Source organism: Artibeus jamaicensis, unplaced genomic scaffold, assembly GCF_021234435.1.
Source record: "Artibeus jamaicensis isolate MK-2021 breed Jamaican fruit bat unplaced genomic scaffold, CSHL_Jam_final contig_1028, whole genome shotgun sequence".
In the NCBI taxonomy this organism is placed as follows: domain Eukaryota; kingdom Metazoa; phylum Chordata; class Mammalia; order Chiroptera; family Phyllostomidae; genus Artibeus; species Artibeus jamaicensis.
In genome coordinates this window covers 4,859,441-4,877,418 of record NW_026521201.1, presented here as the reverse complement: position 1 = coordinate 4,877,418, position 17,978 = coordinate 4,859,441, and the positions used below count along the sequence as shown (strand labels likewise).

The 17,978-nt window shown below is 49.0% G+C and overlaps 1 protein-coding gene across 8 annotated transcripts in view; it reads left to right on the top strand.

Moving 5' to 3' along the window:
• Nucleotides 1–17,978, top strand: part of TSPAN9 (tetraspanin 9) — a 215,447-nt gene that overhangs the window by 110,970 nt on the left and 86,499 nt on the right. For 7 of the 8 annotated variants that reach the window (XM_037133912.2, XM_053662326.1, XM_037133914.2 and 4 more), the window contains one exon: nt 6,108–6,187. In XM_037133912.2, coding sequence (XP_036989807.2) covers nt 6,125–6,187 — 63 coding nt within the window. In that variant the 5' untranslated portion in view covers nt 6,108–6,124. Of the gene's footprint in view, nt 1–5,356; nt 6,188–17,978 lie in introns of those variants that run through there. The other variant, XM_037133911.2, reaches the window with a different exon arrangement.

The window sequence follows — 17,978 nt, the reverse complement described above, 5'->3', positions numbered from 1 at the left end:
CATGGCTGCAGCACCAGGGAGCCTGCACCAGGTCACCAGTGGTTCAGCTGAAGGCAGATCTGCATTGTCCTGACAGTTCCTCCAAAACATGTGACCTATCTGGAGGGGTGGGTCCCAGAGCAGCTTGTGCTGTCTTGCTCCTGTCTTCTTTATTTCCACCTCCTACCTTTCTTGACTCATCCTCTAAAATGTCTCTCTGGTTCATAAATGTTGCCTTATCTGTCTATTTCTCCATTCATACAGTGTGCTAGGGACATGGCCGTGATCAAAGCAGTTGACTGCATGGCCTTCACACTCAGTCATCTGTAGTTGGGCATTTAAATTTTCTGAGTTCCCCTGTCAGGTTCTGATGCCCTTAGATATCCTGCTTTCCAGGAACAGTTCCATAGACTTCTGGCCTGGGTTCCATCCTCTGGTTAATGAATTTGGAGGGAATGCAGGGCTTAGGCCTGGTAGTCTTCCTTTTCCCTCTACCCAAAAGCATTTTTCTGAGTACCTATCCTTTCAGTGGTCACTGTGACAGGCACTGGGGGGAGGGTGATGACATGATTAAGACTCCTTGCCTCCTATGAGAAGCCCAGTGGCCAGAGCAGAGGCAGGTGGACAAACTGTAATTGCAGCCTGAACAAAGAACTGCGGGCCTGAAGGAGGGAGGATCAGACCTTTTCCACAGAGAAAGAGGTACCCCAGCCACCCCTGGGAGACTGTCCTGAGCAAGTCCTCCCTCCATCTATCTATCTGTGAACCCTCCCACTGCAGCCAAACCCCGTTTGCTTATTTTCTTTGCTGTGCTCAGAAACTAAACTAACAAAACTACCTTTAGTTCTTTTCTACCCCAACCCTTTCACCATTGTTGTTCCTGCCCTTCCGGAGTCCTGGCCAAGTTGAATTTCTTCACCACCCCCTGCTGAGTGAATCTGCGTGCAGATGTCTCTGGAGGTGGGCCCCCTGCTAGGGATCTCTGCAGCCCTGGCTTTTGGCATTGTAGGTAGATTGTTTGCTGAGCAAGTACAGTATTTTTATATTGTCCTCAGTTCTGGAGTTTAAACATTAGGGCGAAGTGAGTATGCCTTCTACCATGGTGGCCCATCTCATGTATTCCTTAGGATAGCGAGTGCTATTTTGTGGCTAATGTAAATTCTGGTTGAGGTGCCTTGTTTGAAGTTTAGAGGGATGGGATACTTCACCAGCTGCGCACATTGTCAAATGCAGAAATAATCAGTAGAGGTCGGAAAGGGGGTCTGTGTTGGCCTATCATTTCTGATCGTGTGTGGGTGAGTGGGAGACCAAAGACTGAGCTCCGTCTTGTACCGCAAGCCTGAGAAACTCAGCAAGAGGCAGAGAGAGAGCTTGGCATTGACTCTGAAGCCCATATCTCCCCAGTTGTCAGACAGCAGAGATGTTGCATGTTGATTTTACATAGTCACTTCTCCTTCTCCCCTCTGGGAATTCTGTACTTGCTTCACTTTTTTTCTTGTTATTAAAAAAAAAAGGAAAGAAAAGGCAGCTCTGCCATGTTCACATGCTCAGAGATCTTCAAGGGCAGTCTGTACCTTCCAGGTTTTCTGAGCCTGGCAAGTGGTTGAGGATCAGGACAGGGCAGGAGAGATGGTGTCTCAACTCATCTTTTCTCTCTGGTGGCTCCTTCTGTACCCAAATCCCAAGAAATTGAGGCAAACCACAGCACTGGTCTTCTTGCCTTCCCTAACCCTGCTGCCAGGCCCATCTTCCTAGGGCACCAGTTTTGTCATGTGCCCCTACTGCTTGGGAAGCTCCTCTGTGAAGCCCAGACTTTCACTGCTGGGGGAGCTCCTGTGTGAAGACCAGACCTTCAAGTGTTGTGTAAGGCCTGGCACAGTTCACTTTGATTCCCAGGCACATTTTCCTGCTTCACTTAGATGTGAATTCTCACTGCCCCCGAGTGCACCGTACCCACTCCTTCCTAGTTAATGCTTTTCCTTGCACCCCATCCACACCCACTCCAGAGAGCCCTTCTGCAAGGGGAGGATGAAGGGACAGCTTTTTGCTGCTTCTGTTATGGTACATGGGAGTAAAGGCTGGTCTCTAGCTAGCTTGTGAGCTGCCTGAGGTCCACGGCCATGTCTCACACATCTTTGTATCTTCCAGGGTCCTTGCTCAGTGTTCTGTCTGTGATGAACAGTCTACTTCGAATGTGTGGCTTGTTCATTGGGGCCTAAATCTATCTTCCTATGGCTCCTCTCCCAGCTCTGTCTAAGCTATCTTCTTTTGTGGACTAGTTCCTGGCTTGCAGACTACGTTTCCCCTGGACTCTCTTCCTTCTTCTAGACCCCTTTAAGGTAACTCAGGTCCATCTCCTTGGGATTCAACTTAGCTGATCATCAGTCCAGCCACACTGCCCTAACCACACCTCTCCCTTTAGCCTGTTATTCAGGGTCCTTTTATCTAATGATTTCTGGTCAGGACACGCGATGTCAGGTTCCTGTGTGCTTTTAGATACTGTCTCTTAGACTGGAAAATTCCCAAGGGCAGGAACTAGGTTTAGAGCCCAAGAGAGCAGAGAACATGGGCTTTGAAATCAGTTTCCTGATATGTAAAATGGGTTGATGACCATAGCTATTTCATAGGGTTGTGATGAGTGGTAACTGGGGTATAATGAGGACTTACTGTATAACAGAGGTGTCAGACTTATTTTCAGCAGGGGCCACATCAGTCTCGTGGTTACCTTCAAAGGGACAAATGCAGAGCTCCTTGCCCCTAGTTAAGGAGAAGTTACATTTATACAGTCCTAAAATTACATTTGGCCCTTTAAAGACAACTGTGAGGCTGATGTGGCCCCCAGTGAAAATGAATTTGACATCCTTGTCAGTAAACCTGGGTTGCTCTTATTATTCTGGTGATGACTAAACTGGGTACCCTGATGGGATCTCACTGAAACTTTGTTAATGGACCGAAGAGTGGGACAAATGTGCCCTTTGGATGAATGTGACCCAGAGGGAGTAGAACTGTTACAGTGGACAGCCTCCTCTTCTCTTACACCTGCCTGTCATCCTTCACTCTCTGCTCTCCTTCCCCTTCCCCCAGGTCCTCAGTTGCTGAGGAAATAGTTACTGGCACAAATCCATTTATGATAAAAAATGAAGGAGGAATGACAATGGCAGGCTGTTCTCACTGAACAAGGTTTGAATTGGGGAGAAAAGAGAGATTTAAAAAAAGAAGAAGAAGGCAGAGGGGGTTGGCCTAGGAGGGTTCTTGCTGAAACCAAGTCCCCATATGAGACTAGCAATAACAGCTCCTTATTTTTGTTCCGAGGTTACAGGCCTGGGACTGTTCCCACATGTGCCAGCTCACTTTATGCTGAGGACACCTCTAGGGTTAAGCTTATTAATCCCCTTTTTGAAGAGGAAGAAGTGGGACCTCAGAAGGGCAAACTACCTTGCGCTTGATCACACAGCTACAAACTGAGCTAAGAGTGAAGGACAGGTCTCCGGACTCCGAGTCCCACTGGGAAATGATGTCCTCTGCATCAAAGAAGTAATGCTATAAGAATGAAGTGGCAGCCGTGAGCCCTCAGGAGTCAGCTGGTTGGGGGTCTAGGCTGAAGAGAACAAAAGGTTTTAGCCATTCCAGTCAGGTGACCATGGGCTCCATGAGGAGCCAGTCAGACATCTGTCCCTCATCTGTAGACCCAGGGACCGAGTGCCCAACCAGGAAACAGCAAGATGCCATGGCTGTGACACTCACTAGGTTTCCTAGCCGGGCTGCTCTCTGTGGGAGTGGGGCTCAGAATAGCAACACCGCTGCAGGCCCTGGAAGGAACCTAAGTGACTGCACCCTAGGATGTAGGCCTGCCTGGGAGCCAGTGAGGGTGCAGACTGGAAGGCGCAGGGCTGCTGCAGCAGGCCTGTGATGAGGGTTTCAAGTCCCTCTGGTCAAAGTGAATGTTCCCTTCTCTTCAGCCACAGCCAGTGGTGACAGTCGCTCTGTTCTGGTATGACCTTGGTGAATATCCTCCTGTCTTTCTGACCAGATTGTGTGTGTGAAGGGCAGGGAGCAGCACACCTTATATCAGTTTCCCCAGGGGTCTGGCCCTGTGCTCAGCACATTGAAGTAGGTGTAGAAGGAGTGTTTGATGGAATGTGGGGAGGCCATTTCACATTCACACCACACAGAGGACATGAATTTCCTATCCAGCCATTCCCGTGTGGTCCCCATCCCCCCAGACCCTAAGCCCAGGGTTAGGTGTTGGGGATACTGAGCCTCGAAGGATTTGGCCCTGCTCTCAGGTGTTCTCAGCACTGTCTTGCTGATGACAGAAAAAAGGTGGGTTTCTCACCCCTTTTCCCCCAAGTTTTCTAGTTTCCTTTGTTTGCCAACTGTGTAGCCCAGGTCTGCACCAGTGCAGGAGATGCTGCCCCATGCACAGTGTTTTACGGTAGGATGTAGGCTCCTGCTGCATGATCCCAAGCCCAAGAGCCTTCTTCCTGCTGTTTCCCTGACCAGCTCCTTACATGCACTCCTCGTGGTAGAGGATCCAGACTGCTTTTGAGAGCACTCTTACATCGTCCTTGTTATAAGCAGGACTTCACTCGGCCAACTACTCTCCTCTTCTCTGTGCAGGTCACAGGCAGTGCAGAGTTCCACCCTGGAACGTGGGGTGGGGGAGGGGACTCGCGCAGCTGCGGGAGCCTCACTGAGCCGCTGGTGTGCGAGCGTGCGCGTGAGCGCGAGGGGGTGGGGAGGGCGGCGGGGAGGCCTCTAGCGCCGTTCCCACCCTAAACTGCAGCTTCTGCGGTCTCTTCTCCCTGTGTGTCGTAGCTGGACCCACGTGTGCAAAAGCGTGGGGTGGGGTGTGTGTGTGTGTGTGTGTGTGTGTGTGTAACCAGGAAACTGTGTGCCCCGGTTCGGACAGACCCCGAGTGCACGGGAGGCAGTGGCCAGGGTGACAATGACTGCACTTCTTTACCCCTCCAGTCCTCCCCAGCCCTTTCCTCCGCTTTCTTGGGTCGTTGGTACCTCGAGTCATTCCCCTCCTCTGCCACCCCCTTTTCTGTGGTAGAGGAGACCAAAGCCTCACATGAAGGTTTTGGTATACCCTTGGCCCTAGAGTCCTTGATATTTAGTGAGGGTTCACAGCGCACTGGGGTAGGCAGACCGGAGAACGCTAATCCTATTAAAGACCCGGTGTTATTGGGGAGGGGGAGGCTGCCCCACCCCCCTGCCCCTGGCAGATCTCGCGCTCATTGGTCGAATGCAAAGCAGAGGGCGGGCTCGAGGGCCTGGCTAGGGGCTCCCATCGATTTAGGAGTAGATTCAGGAGTCCCGGCTGGGATTTCTCTGGGAAAGCCCAGCGGTGGTAGCTGCAGCGAATCTCCCGGCACTGTCTCACTGTCCTCAGGGCTGGCAAGCTGCTCCGCAAAGTCGCGGAGGGAAAGGAGGCGGAGCGCCAGCAAAGTGGTCAGGGCTCAACGTTGAGGCTGTGTTGGGCGAGGTGTGTGCTCTGGGATCCTGGGTCCCGGAGCCCTGTGCCTTACGTGGAGCGGCCAGTGTACCGGGAGGCAAGCTGACGCTCGAGAAAGAGAAGTCAAATTGCAGCCTTCCCAAAGACGCTGAGTTACGCAGGCCAGTCAGTTCCCGGAGAGCCTTCTCGAGAGCGCAGAGAGCTGAGCTGCAGAGCTGTCTGGGGGCCAGCCGGGAGTAGGGCAGCAGCCCCTGTGCACCTGGTCCGGTCCGAAGTGCCCCTCAGCACAGAGAGCGGGCGTGAAAGACTCCATCGGGCCGCCCGCAGCACGCGCCTGACTTGGGCGCCCCTTCCGTCCTATTCCGGGAGTGATGCCCCCCACCCCTTACGTCCCTGGAGAACGCCTCGAGCATGGAGAAGTCGAGTAGCGAGGATTCTTCGATCCACCGGAGTCCATCTTTGGACAGCAAGGACTCAGACTTTGCCAAACCGTCCACCTCGGGCCGCTCGTTCGGCCGCGGCTTCACAGCCGGCGCCTTCTATGGCACCACAGGCTCCCGGGGCCAGAGCAGTGCTGAAGCTGGCGTTAAGACCGACAAGTACAATGCCCCCAAAGGCAGCAAGTATGTGGTGTTTTACCTGGACCTGTCCTTTGTTTTCCTCCTAGAATTTAAAAAGTGCAACATGGCCAGGGGCTGCCTCTGCTGCTTGAAGTACATGATGTTCCTCTTCAATTTGATATTCTGGGTAAGTCATTGTGCTTATTCCTCCTTTTGCGTCCTCGACTCTTATATACCCTCTTCTTTGGTGCTGCATTGCTCTGCTTCTGCACACGGTAAGTGGTTTTTTTTTTTTTTTTAGATAATTTTTTTCCTTCATCCATGTATCTTCCTTTTCCTTTCTCCTTACTCAATGGTTGAATGGGGGCTCCAGCTCACCTGTCTTCTAGGGCAGACTTACTCTACTCCAAGGAGACTTGCAAAGTTTGCTGCTATGTCTTTCACCTATAAGAAACCCATTCTGGAAGGGTCTCCAACTGGATAAGCTGAAAAAGTAGGTGTGGTGTCAGAATAACAGCTGTGACCCTGAGTTGAAGGCAGGCACAAGTATGGATGATCTGAGTTTTTTCTTGTATTCCTTTTAATATGCAAGAATACGATGTGCAGCACTTTATGACATGGGGAAGTGGAAGAGGTCACATGTACTCCTGCCAATGAACCCCAGGAAAAGGAGCCCTTGTCTTAAGTGGAGGGACTTGCTCACTAGCCTGCAGATATGCCCTGGAGTTAGGGCTCATGTGGACAAGGAGGGTGTGGGGGGGATGCTGCCATCCGGTGGCAGGCAGCTGCTTTTGAGGGATTGCAGTGGACTGGGCAGGGCAGCTGGCTGGCCATGTGCTCCTGCTGTGGATTGCTGGGCCTGCCAGCTTTGAGAACTGCAATCCAGAGACTGAAAGGGATAAAGGGGGGACAATCAGGAGTGTCCTATGTTTTTTCAGAGTAGGTGTCAGTGGGCGAGGCAGCTTGGAATTGTTCTCTGACCTCTGTGATTCAGGAGGCTGTGCAGACATGGCTTGCGTGCTTGTGCAGAAGAAATACTAGTTAGGTAAATTTGAAAACTTCTTAACTTTATATGTAATTGTTTCTTCATCACAACTGCTGCCTCTACCTTTCTTCACCAGAGCCCAGACGCAGTCAGCACAGATGTTTGGCTCTGCCCCAGGGTCTGTCCTCCTACGGGCTGGAGGCTGTCAGTTGCCTGTGGTCTAGGAGGAGCACTGGGGGCAGGAGAAAGTCATTCGCAGTGAAGTTGGGTAGCAGTTGTGTTTTGGTGTTCAACACTGGTGGGGAGTGACTGGCTTTAACTGAAAAACTTTTTGGGTATGTTGGTGGTAAGCCTAACTTTTTCTGCAGAGGGGAAAATTCATGTTATGTGGGAAGAAGTCTGGGCTCTAGTCTTGGTTCTTGGTTGGCTTGTTTTGTGGCCTTGGCTAAATTTTGTTACTCCTTAATGACTGGGTATCCTTTACAGCCCAATGTGGGGCTGTCATGATGGTTTTTGTCATACCCTTACTTCATTAGGTGTAAGATATCCTGCATCCTTACCTTCTCTCTGGTAGGGGCCCTTCTTCCCTGACTCATACACAAGCTGCTGCTTTTCTTCAGAAGATCCCGGTTTGAAATTGAGTTGGATTTTCCCAGATGTCTCCATGGTCTTGGGGCCTCCAGCCATTGCGTTACCTGCACTGTGGCGAGGGTTTTGTGGAAATTGGGGCAGAACCACTGGAATGTCAAGATGATTTTGTGGCCATCTATGGGGAAGTGCTGCTTGTCTTCTGACTCACTTGGCAGGATTAGTGTCAGCCAAGTACTGGTGTGCATTTCTCCAGGGCCTGTGGATTATATGAACATCATCCCTTCATTGTGCATGGCTTCCATCTCTGTTCTTGCTCAAAGGAAATCTTCCTTTCTGTCTTTCACCACTGTGCATATCTTAACACTTACTAGAAAGACCCTCCTGGGGATGGATGCTCATTCAAGCTCCTTGGCAGGTACCTCTCTGCTCCTCCCCAACCCCCACCCTGCCACCTGCTGGCTGGATTGAGTATAACTGCTGAGGTTTCATTATTCTCTAGGATGGTGTCAACTTGGTTTAGGGACCTCTTCAAGTGGTGTAGCACGATGGCATGTTCCCCACACTTAATAGGCACTCGATATATATTTGTGAGCAAATGAATGGAGGGCCAGAACAGTAAATCTACATGTTAATTGTGTTACAGGTATTCCCAGCTCCCACTTGGTAGGGCCTTGTCTGTGATGAAGGCTCTCCAAGCACCTTAGCCATGGGGTGACAAGAGGCTCTTTTATCATCCCTGAAAAGCTTGGCAGAGGTTAATGAGCTGGTCGATGGAAAGGTCTTCTTTTATGGTCTATAGTGGTAGGACTTGCTGTCTCTTCTTAATTCGAAAGTACCACCATTTCTCTCTTACCAGGCAAGGAGTGACTCCTAATCTGGCTTTTCTGATTACTTAGTATTTTTAGAATTCCCATGACATGCTATGAGCTAGAAAAAATTGAGTCTCAGAGACCCAGGTCTTTGATGCTAGGAGTTTATGAGAAGATGAAATAAGACATACACCTTAGGAAAGACAGAAAATTTAGCAAAAAAAGAAATGGATGCCCGTGTGTGTAAGAATGTTTACTGGGTCTGGAAGAGCAAGTGTGTATAGTGGGGTGTTATCCAGGATTTGGGGCTGGTGGGTCACTAAGCTCTACTTGAGTGATAACTTCCTGCAGCCAGGTAATCGGGCCCAATATGGGAGAAGGAGTGGAGGAAAAAGGCAAATGAGAAGAGAAACTGCTTGGGCCAAAAGCAGGTGGAACAGGACCCCTGGATGCCTCTGCCCTTTCTATCGCATACAGGAGAGGAGAGGCAGAGCTGGGTACGAGGGTGGGCTGAGGAGGCATGCAGGGCTACTGAGAGCTGCCTCCTCCCGGACCCAGAGTAATTGTCAGGAACAATGTAGCCATCACCTTTTCTAGTCTCAAGGCTCAGACCCCAAATGGAGGCCTTAGAGTTAAATCCAAGGCCTGCTATCAATAGATAGAGATCTTCCTTAGATCCTTGCATCTACCTGGTAGTTCTGCAAACCAGCTGCTGCCGCCATACCCCTTGCCTCCTCAGAGCCTGCTAGGAGGGCTAGTGCAGCTGTCCTACACTGCCACCTTTCGCATGGGGGAGAGTCCCTGGTTCCTTGCCAATGGGTGGAGCTTCTAGGGTGTTGGTATTGGTGAGGGCCTGGGTGACATCACTGGCACTGGGTGGGATGCAGAGCTCTACTGCCAGCATTCTTCTTCCTTACCCAGAAAGGGGCAGGTGCCTCACAGGCTGCTGGGTGCCTGTCTGCTTCAGAGTGGGGGCGAGGGTCTGGGTTGCTCCTGGCACTGCCGACTTCAAGCAGATGGTGCCAGCCATGTTGGCACCCAGGGCAGCATTTCTGAGGGCCTGACATAGATGGTGGGAGTTGAGGAGAGGCAGTCAGTGGTCATGTCTGACTGAGTATCACCTCCTCTTTTCTGCCGAATGTCTCACTCTGATTCTCATGGCCAAGAGAATGATGGCTTCTTAGTGGAAACAAACTAGGAGGCCTAATTGGGTAGAAGTATCCCCATCCTGAGGGCCTGTCTACCAGTAATCAAACCCATGCCAAGTTATTTCTGCCCACAGTGGGAACCACTGGGGCATTTCCCTCAGCCCATCTCTGAGTCCTCCCAGGGCCATCTGGTGGAACCCCCTGGGTAGAGGTTAAGTGCATATGTGCCCTAACAGGAGAGCAAAGGGGGCTCAGAGCTTTTTACTCTGAGAAGGGGAGGTGGAGTATAGCATAGGCTGTGAGTGCTGGGGGCTATGTCCCCATCTCAGGACAGTAAATGTGATCCCAGCTCATCTTCTCCCAACCTAAGTCAAGTTCCTATCTGATACGGAGGGGTGGGGGTGGGGCTGGGGTTGCTGGCATATTTGCCACTCCAGGTAATGGTCACTTTTCATGCTTGCTAGTGCAGCTGTCCCATCACTAAGTCATGGCTGGCAGAGCAGTGACATTCTGGCCCCAAAGGAAAGTCTATTCCTTGTAGAGTTCTCCCTCAATAAAGGCCAATTAAGTGAAGAAGGCAGTGTTCAGTGTGTCTGCTAGAACAAAGGAAATGTTGGCATAGGAATGCTATGGGGGTCCTGATTAATCTCCTGTAAGTGGGGTCGGGTCAGGCCTTTGGGGCTCGGCCCCTCCCAGACTGTTCACTTGCCCTCTGGTAGCCGGCAGCTTGGTTAAGGCTCTCCAGCCACATTTGAGACATGTGCTTTGTATTGGCTTGGCTGCATCGTAAGTGTCTCTGTGGGGTACGTGGCTCCCTTTCGGTCTGTGGTGCACAGGACAGGGGTCTGTGCACAGCCAGTGTGGGTGGCTTGGGGTGTCATAAGGAAGCTGTGGGGTGCCTTCTGTCTGGGAATGGAAGTGGTGAGTGGACTGTGGGGTCTGAGCAGGACCGGTTTGGCCTGGCCTCTCCAAATAGGAGATCCAGGCTGAACTGGGCAGCCAGAGGCATTCAGAGGGTCCCCAGAGTGCTCAGGGATGAGTCATTAGGCTGTCTCCCAGATGGCTGCCACAGGTAGATGTTTGGAGTATGTTAGGCCTGGCTCTGCTCAGGGGAAAGGGCGCAGGTGGAGGGCCTGGCTGGTGCTCAGAGACCCTGGAATGTGCCTGTGAGGGAATGGTGGCTCTGTGCTCACTTCCCTTCCAAAGCATTAAAAATTAAACTTCTTTGTCTTATATCTATTTTTAAATCATGTCAGAGCCAGCATTGGTGTCAATCAAGAGTAGATGGGGAAGAAGAGGGTAGAGAAGAGAAAGTTGCAGCTGAAACAGGGTGAGCGCCATCACTGCCTTGAGGAAAGCCCCATAGGTCTGTCCTCCATTCCACGGGGCTGTGAAGAGCTCAGAAAACACCACCAACCTCCTCCGGGATGGTGGGCTCGGGGGAGGGTATGGGAAGGAGGGAGGGCTCCCCCTGCCCCATGCCATACCTCCATGTGCCTGACTGCTCTTGGCTGAATTTGGAGGCCAGCTCTGGGACTTACTGGGCTGTTAGGGTCCCTATTGAGTCCGTGCACTCATGCCACAACTATTTACTGAATGCCCGCTGCATGCACATGAGGCTCCAGTTGGTGAGGACAGGCTGACTGGGCTTGCACAGAGGAGATCAGCTTTCTCAGGCCAGGAAGTCGTGGAATTGAGAGGTCATCTGGCTTGTCCTCCACCAGACATTTGAACACAGGGCTGCCAATGGAGGGGTGAGAGCAGGGCCACCTCCCCCTTCCCAGCATTCTAGGGAGAGGCGGCAGCAGGCCTGGACTCCGCATCTGGGTGGCCTGACTCCACTTGTCTTTCCCTTTTCTCCACCCCCAAATAATGGCTGTCTGACTCGCACTCTGAAATGTTTGCTCCCTTTAGGAAAGGGAGGAAAAAATCCAAACTGTGTTTCTTTTAGGAGTTAGTTTCCTAGTTTCGGAAAAAAGAATTAGTGAATTATGTGTCTTTTCTGTTTCTTCTGTTGAAAGGGCTGATTGGATAACTGTGTGGCTGCATTTATTGAGTATCTGTTGTAAGAGTTCCATGGAGGAGTCAGAAACATAAACAGATAATTATGGTTCTGAGCAATAGGTGTTCAGCAAAGCTACTTATTAGGGTAATTAATATTGCTTAATAGAGACAAGATACAAAGATAATGCAGTAGAGCAAGTGACACTTGGATTTTGAAGAATGAATAGGAGCTTGCTGGGTAGGTAAGGATGGGGGTCTGGGCAAGGAAGAAGGGTGGGGAGAGAGAGAGAGAGACAAGTAGATTCAGAGCCTGCACTAGGGGAGGGCTTGCAGTCCAATGGGAGTGACAGAGCTCCCGTGTGTGTGAAATGGGCTGAACACAGAGGAACGATGGGTGGAATCGGTCTGGGTGGTGCCAGTGGGGAGAGGCTTCCTGGGGTGGGAAGTGTGGCGGGGACTCTGAGGATGAAGTGGCCCTGCACTACTGTGCTGTGTGCACCAGTGCCTGGGGATGTCGTCTCCAGTGCCTGCGGAAAGGGAGATTTTGTTTTTCTGGTTGTGACCACCATGACAGGTCTTGCGGTGTCCCTCGGGCTGTAGGCAGTTGCTGTAGGTAATCCAGCTTACAGAGATGCCCCTGTTTGCTGCCCCTCTGGCCTCTCCCTTCTAGCTGTGATCCACTTGCTTACTTGATTCCAGTTAGGAAGCTTTGAAGCTGGGCTAAACCCATGGGGCAGAGTTAAGTCTTCTGAGCCAGCTTTGTCCCTTCTCACATTTGAAAGCTAATCTGCTAGCAGAAGTGGTGGGGGTTGGGGCAGGGATGTTAAAAATGGCACGTGGTCGGGTGGGGGAGCAGATCTGCAGCTGGAGAGCAGCCCAGAGTAGAGATATGGCTTTTACCCCCTACCTTTTCTCTAACTAGGCACAGGACTTCAGGTGAGAGTTGGAATTTCAAACATCTTCCTTCCGTTGGGTAGCGACATCAGTGCCATGCAGGGAGGCCCCATTTGAGTGGCTGATGGGGGTGGTGACTGGCCAAGGAAAACAGAGACATGGCTTCTGCCTGCAGAGCGCTTTCTGTCTGCTCCAGCAGTTCTTCATTAGGGGTGTGCATTTAGATCAGCTGGGCAGCTTTTTGCATGAACAGAGGCTATCCTCCCCTTCTTCTCCTCCCACTGACCTGAGTCAGTCTCCAAGAAAGAGCCTGATGATTTGAAGTTTTCCTTAACCTCTTGGTGCCTGGGTTTCCTCCTGTGTGGCAATATCAGCTATCTTACAGGGCTGTGATAGGGCCCAGATAAGGTAGTACATGCATTATGTAGGCACACTGCTTTAACAGGAAGCCTGCAGGTTAGACTCAATGATGGGCAGTTGAAGTTATTATCACCGCACTTCCTGCAGTGGGAGCATGTGAACAGGTAGCCTCTCCAACAGTAGTGAGTGAAATGCCCCTGGGCTGAAGTGACAGTGTGGGGCGGTGCTTTGGAGCCCTGGAAGCAGTCCCAGATGTCTCTTTGGGCTGGGGTTGTTCTGAATATCTTCTGATCTTAAGGATGCATAGGAGAAATGGGGAAGTAGGAGGTCCAGGTGGATCTTTTAAAGACGGAGGTGGAACACCGTGGGGCTGGGGAATGGTCTCAGGGCCCAGGGCCAGGAGCTGTACCTGCCATCCTGTACACTTACCTCTGGCCATCCTTGTCAGGAATGGCCTCCATCCTTCCCCTACCTCCCTTCGTTCTTGGTGTGATGAATCAGGCCAGGAACAGACCAGCTAGGCGAGTGGTCTTATTGCAGGGGCCTGGGGTGGGTGGAGTGAGTAGCTGAGCAGGGCATGTGGGGCTCAAGGCCCAGGTCACTTTATTATCCAGAAAAATGGTCACTTATAATTTTTAAGGATTGTAGAATATAGTATATAAATTCATATAGTTAACAATTATGTGATGAACATATGCCCGCTATGCATTTTAAGAAAGAAGACATTAGCTATACCCACATGGGCCATGTGTGTTCTGCCCTGACCACACCTCCACATCTTCCCCAGTGAGAACTGTGATCCTTAAATTTTAAGTACTTTTCTTTATAGTTTTTCTACATACATAGGCTTCCTTCAACACCACATCATTTGTTGTGGCTTGTTTTATGCTTTTGGCAGATGGAATAATTCAGAATTTTAAGAAAGTCAATGTATTTATGGATGTGTTGTCACAGGGTATGTGTGACCAACTTGCTTCTGTGTTCACTGCTCTGCGGTGTCCATGTGTGTGCTGCAGTGCCTCCTCCTGGTGGTGAGCATTGGGGCTATTTCCTTCTTTTTAAACATGCTTTTGTAAACATTCTTGGACGAGTCTCCTGGTGTACAATATGCAAGAGTTTTCTAGGACAGTGTTTCTAAAAGTGTCTGTGAAGGACCAGCATTTTTACTTATAATTCTCAGGCATGGCTCTGCTGAGCAAACTGGTACACAACTCAAAGCACAGGTGACTCCCCTACATCCAAGTGAGTTCATTGATCACATACTTGGAAGTTCTGGTGATATCAAATTGCTAAAAAAAGTTCCTAAGTGTTAAGCATTTCCACGGAGCACATTTTGAAGAGAACTGTTGTAGGGTATATGGTGAGTTGCTGAGTTTAGGATGTGTACTTCAGCTTTCCTAGATAATGCCATATTGTTTTCCAAAGTGGGTGTATCAATTGACATTTCCATCAGCAGAATGTCCATTGAAATGGGAAGTTCTGGGCATTCTTCAGCACAGTGGGTGTAAAATCTATATTATGTTTCTAATTTGCATTCCTCTGGTTACTATTGAACATCTTTTTATAGGTTTATTATATAGGTTTATTCTTTTCTGTGAATGCTTATCTATGTTTTTGTTTATTTTTCTATTGAGTTGTTTGCTTTTTTCCTATTAATTTTTAGGATTTTATTTATGTTTTGGATACAAATCTGTTGTCTGTTATATGTACCACAAACAGTTTATAGCTTCCAGTTTATAGTTTTCCTTTTCTCTTTCTTCATAGCATCCTTTGGTAAGAAGAAATTCTTTATTTTAATATAGTCAAATTTGTCAGTCTCTGTCTTTTGTTAGGTTTTACTTTTTATGTATTATTTAACAAATACATAATGTCTCCTGGGTGTCTTTATATCCCTGGTGATAGGACAGTGCTTGTCACAACATACTGGGCACTCATGTATTGCTGAATGAATTTGAATGATTAAAGAAGAATTCCTATAATTATCTCTGAAAGGTTTTTTTTTTTTACATTTAAGTTCTTACTATATCTGGAATTTATATTTGTGTGTGATGTGAGGCAGGGCTCTGTTTTCTTTTCCCCTCAAGCATAAAGTGGCTGTCTTACTGTTGATTGGCTAATCTTCCTTCCCCACTGACATGTAATGCCACCTGTGCCTTTTCCCTTGCACTGTCTGAGCCTGCGCCACATTGTCTTAATTATTACTGCTTTAAAATAGGTTTCACATCTGGTAGGGCAAGTGTTCTCAAGTATGTTTTGGCTCTTCTTGGCCCTTCATTCTTTTGCATAATTTTTTTCTTTTGCATAAATTTTAGAATCAGTTTGTCTAGTTTCACTAAAAATCAATAATCAGTCAACTAACTTCCCTGCTCCTTGCCCAAACCCTGTTGGTGTTTGATTGGCTTTGCATTGAATCTATTGATTGACTTGGGGAGAATTGCTATCTTTGCATTTCCATTCATAAATATGTCGTATTCCATTTCTGTGTTTCTATTCACAGATATGGTATACTCCACGTAGTAGGCCTTCTTTAATGGCTTTTTCTAAAGTTTTATAATGGTCCCTCTAAGGTCTACACATCTTTTGTTATGGAGGGACTTTTGTTCTTCCATCCTTTCCCATCACCACTCTCCCCTCTGAGTTCAGGCTGGAGACACAGGGGAAGGCCAGCAGCCCTTCCAGCCACCCCCTCATCAGATGCATTGATACTGAGAACCATAGAAGTGGGTGGTCAGGCCTAGTACTGGGCACTTCCCTGGGTTACCCTGTTAGCTCATGTACTCTCCATAGCACCTTAGGAGGAGACAAGGCATTATTTGCATTTTGCCTCCCAGGAGATAGAAGCTCTGAGAGGTTAGGTATTTTGCCCCAAATTACTGAGCTGGAAAGTGGTGGAGCTGGGGGATTTGAACCCAGGTGGGTCAAACACCCATGCCCATGTTTTTTTTGTGAGCATCTCTGGGAAGTCATCCTGAACCAGCTCCTTTCCCTGCTGATCTTAGGCTGTACTTTTCTTGGATCTGTACTTCCAGGTTATTGCAGTGGAGCTTGGGATAATAGGACCTGAGTTATACATATTTGTATATGACTCAGTTGACAATTTGTGCCTCCCTCCCCCTAGTCCCAGCCCCAAAGAGGAGTGAGGAGGTGACCACCCAGTGATTATCAAGGATTTTCTTAGATCAGTGGACAGTCAGTCTCTAGGCACTTTAAATCCTCACAGATACTGTGAGTGGGCAGTGATGTCTATGTGCAGATGACAACACTGAGGCTAGAGGCATTGTCACCCATGGCCATGAGCAGGATGGGTGAGTGTCAGGGCCCCTCGTCTTGCTATGTTTGCCTTGTTTGCTCATAGCAGGTGCTCAGTAGATGTGTGTTGATTATGGGCTAACTTGAACTGCACAGGAATGCTAGGTAAGGGGCAGGGCTTTGGATTGGCCAATAACGAGATATCCTTTGCAGGTGACTCCCTTTAAATAATGATTGGCGTTTGTCTAAAGGAAAGGCATCGTACTATTGGGGAACCATACTGGCCTCCGGCTGTAATATCCTGCCAAGCCAAACAGGACTCCTGCAGCCACCCTTACTCATTGCCTTGGAAGGTGGCTTTGTGGCCATCTTTCCTCATTCTAGCAAGCCCCTTGTGGGTGTCCCCCTTCCCTAGTGATTCCTTCTAGCTATGTATAGCACTCTCCCCCAGCACTCTGGAAAATGCCATCACTGCATTGTATTTATTTCCAGAGTGCTGAGTTCCCATGGAGTTTGCTATCCTCCTACTTGGCTGACCATGTTGCCTTGTGTTCACGTTCTGGGTACACCCTTGGTGTAGGTGGTTGCTACTTAGCCACTCCACAGTAATTGATGAGGCCAGCCAGATCAGTACAGAGACCCCCAAACAAAGACTGCTTGGTCATATGACAGCTTTGGTCCCTTGTGCCTAACTAGGGGATCTATGGGGCCTGTGCTTAAGCGGGACCCTGGCGGGGGCATTCTCCTGGCTACTGTTCATCTTTCCCCAGGGCAGGGGACGTCCTTTCAAAAATCTCAGGGCACGGGACCCCGTGGTCACAAACTAAACATGTTTTTCAGTCAAAGCCAGAAGGGCTGAGGTTAGGGGGCAGTTGGTATGTGTCTGTCACTTCATGAAGATTCTGTGGGTAGTACAGAGGGTGGGGCAAATTCCTGAGGGTTTAAAAAAATCTTTATATTTTATTGGCCTCATTCTTCATTTGCATCTTCCCCTTCGGTACCCAGATTGTAAGTTCTCAGAGCTCCCTCTCCCCACATACACACTTATGTATATTTGTATGTATATATGTGCAGATTTGTATATATGCATGAATAACCATTCAAAACATACTAATAGTCTAAATATGGATATATATTTATATATGAATATGTATTTTTAGCTAAATTCCTTCCCAGTGTGTGTGACCCTTCAGTATAAAGTGCATCCTCATTTTCAGCATCTTATTTCCTGGATGGGTTCTGGATAAACTAGGTCTCTTGGATCGCAAGCACTGTGTGCCAACCATGTCTATTTTAGGAACATAGATGTACAGGGTCCTGCAGAAGTAATGCCAGCTTGAGTGCGGCTGGTAGGGTAATAATATAGTTGTGATAATTTATAGTTTTAATTTGAACATGTCACCTAAAATGTCATATGGTGTGCTTGAGTGTGATATTGTTATGTTACAGAATTACATGCTTATGACTTTATAATAAGAAGATTTTATAGTAAAATAGGGGCATTATTTGTGCTGGACCATGTGTATCTACCATGTCTCTCTATCTATGGACAAAGCTCGTCAGTATTGTTGACATGTTGGGGGCAGCGGCAAATCACTTCATCAGACAGCTCTTGTTTTTGTTTGCCCAGCTTTCTTTTCCCTTCTCTTCTTATATCCACCCCTGTTTTTCTGTCTGTGGACCTTTCAGTATTCATGAAGGATACAAAGTTAGCTCAGAGGCTACAAAGAAGAGCTGAGCAACAGGCCACACACAAGCACAGGAACCAGGCTGCTCTGGAGGTCTAGGCATCAGGGCCTAATGATGAGCTTGATCACGTTAACTCTGTTGGGATGCACCAGCTCCTGCTGTTTTGGCTCTTAGCTCTCACTGCCCACAACTGGCTTCCTGGAGAGAAACTGACTGGTCATGTGCCCACCTGTGGCCAGGGGAGAGCAG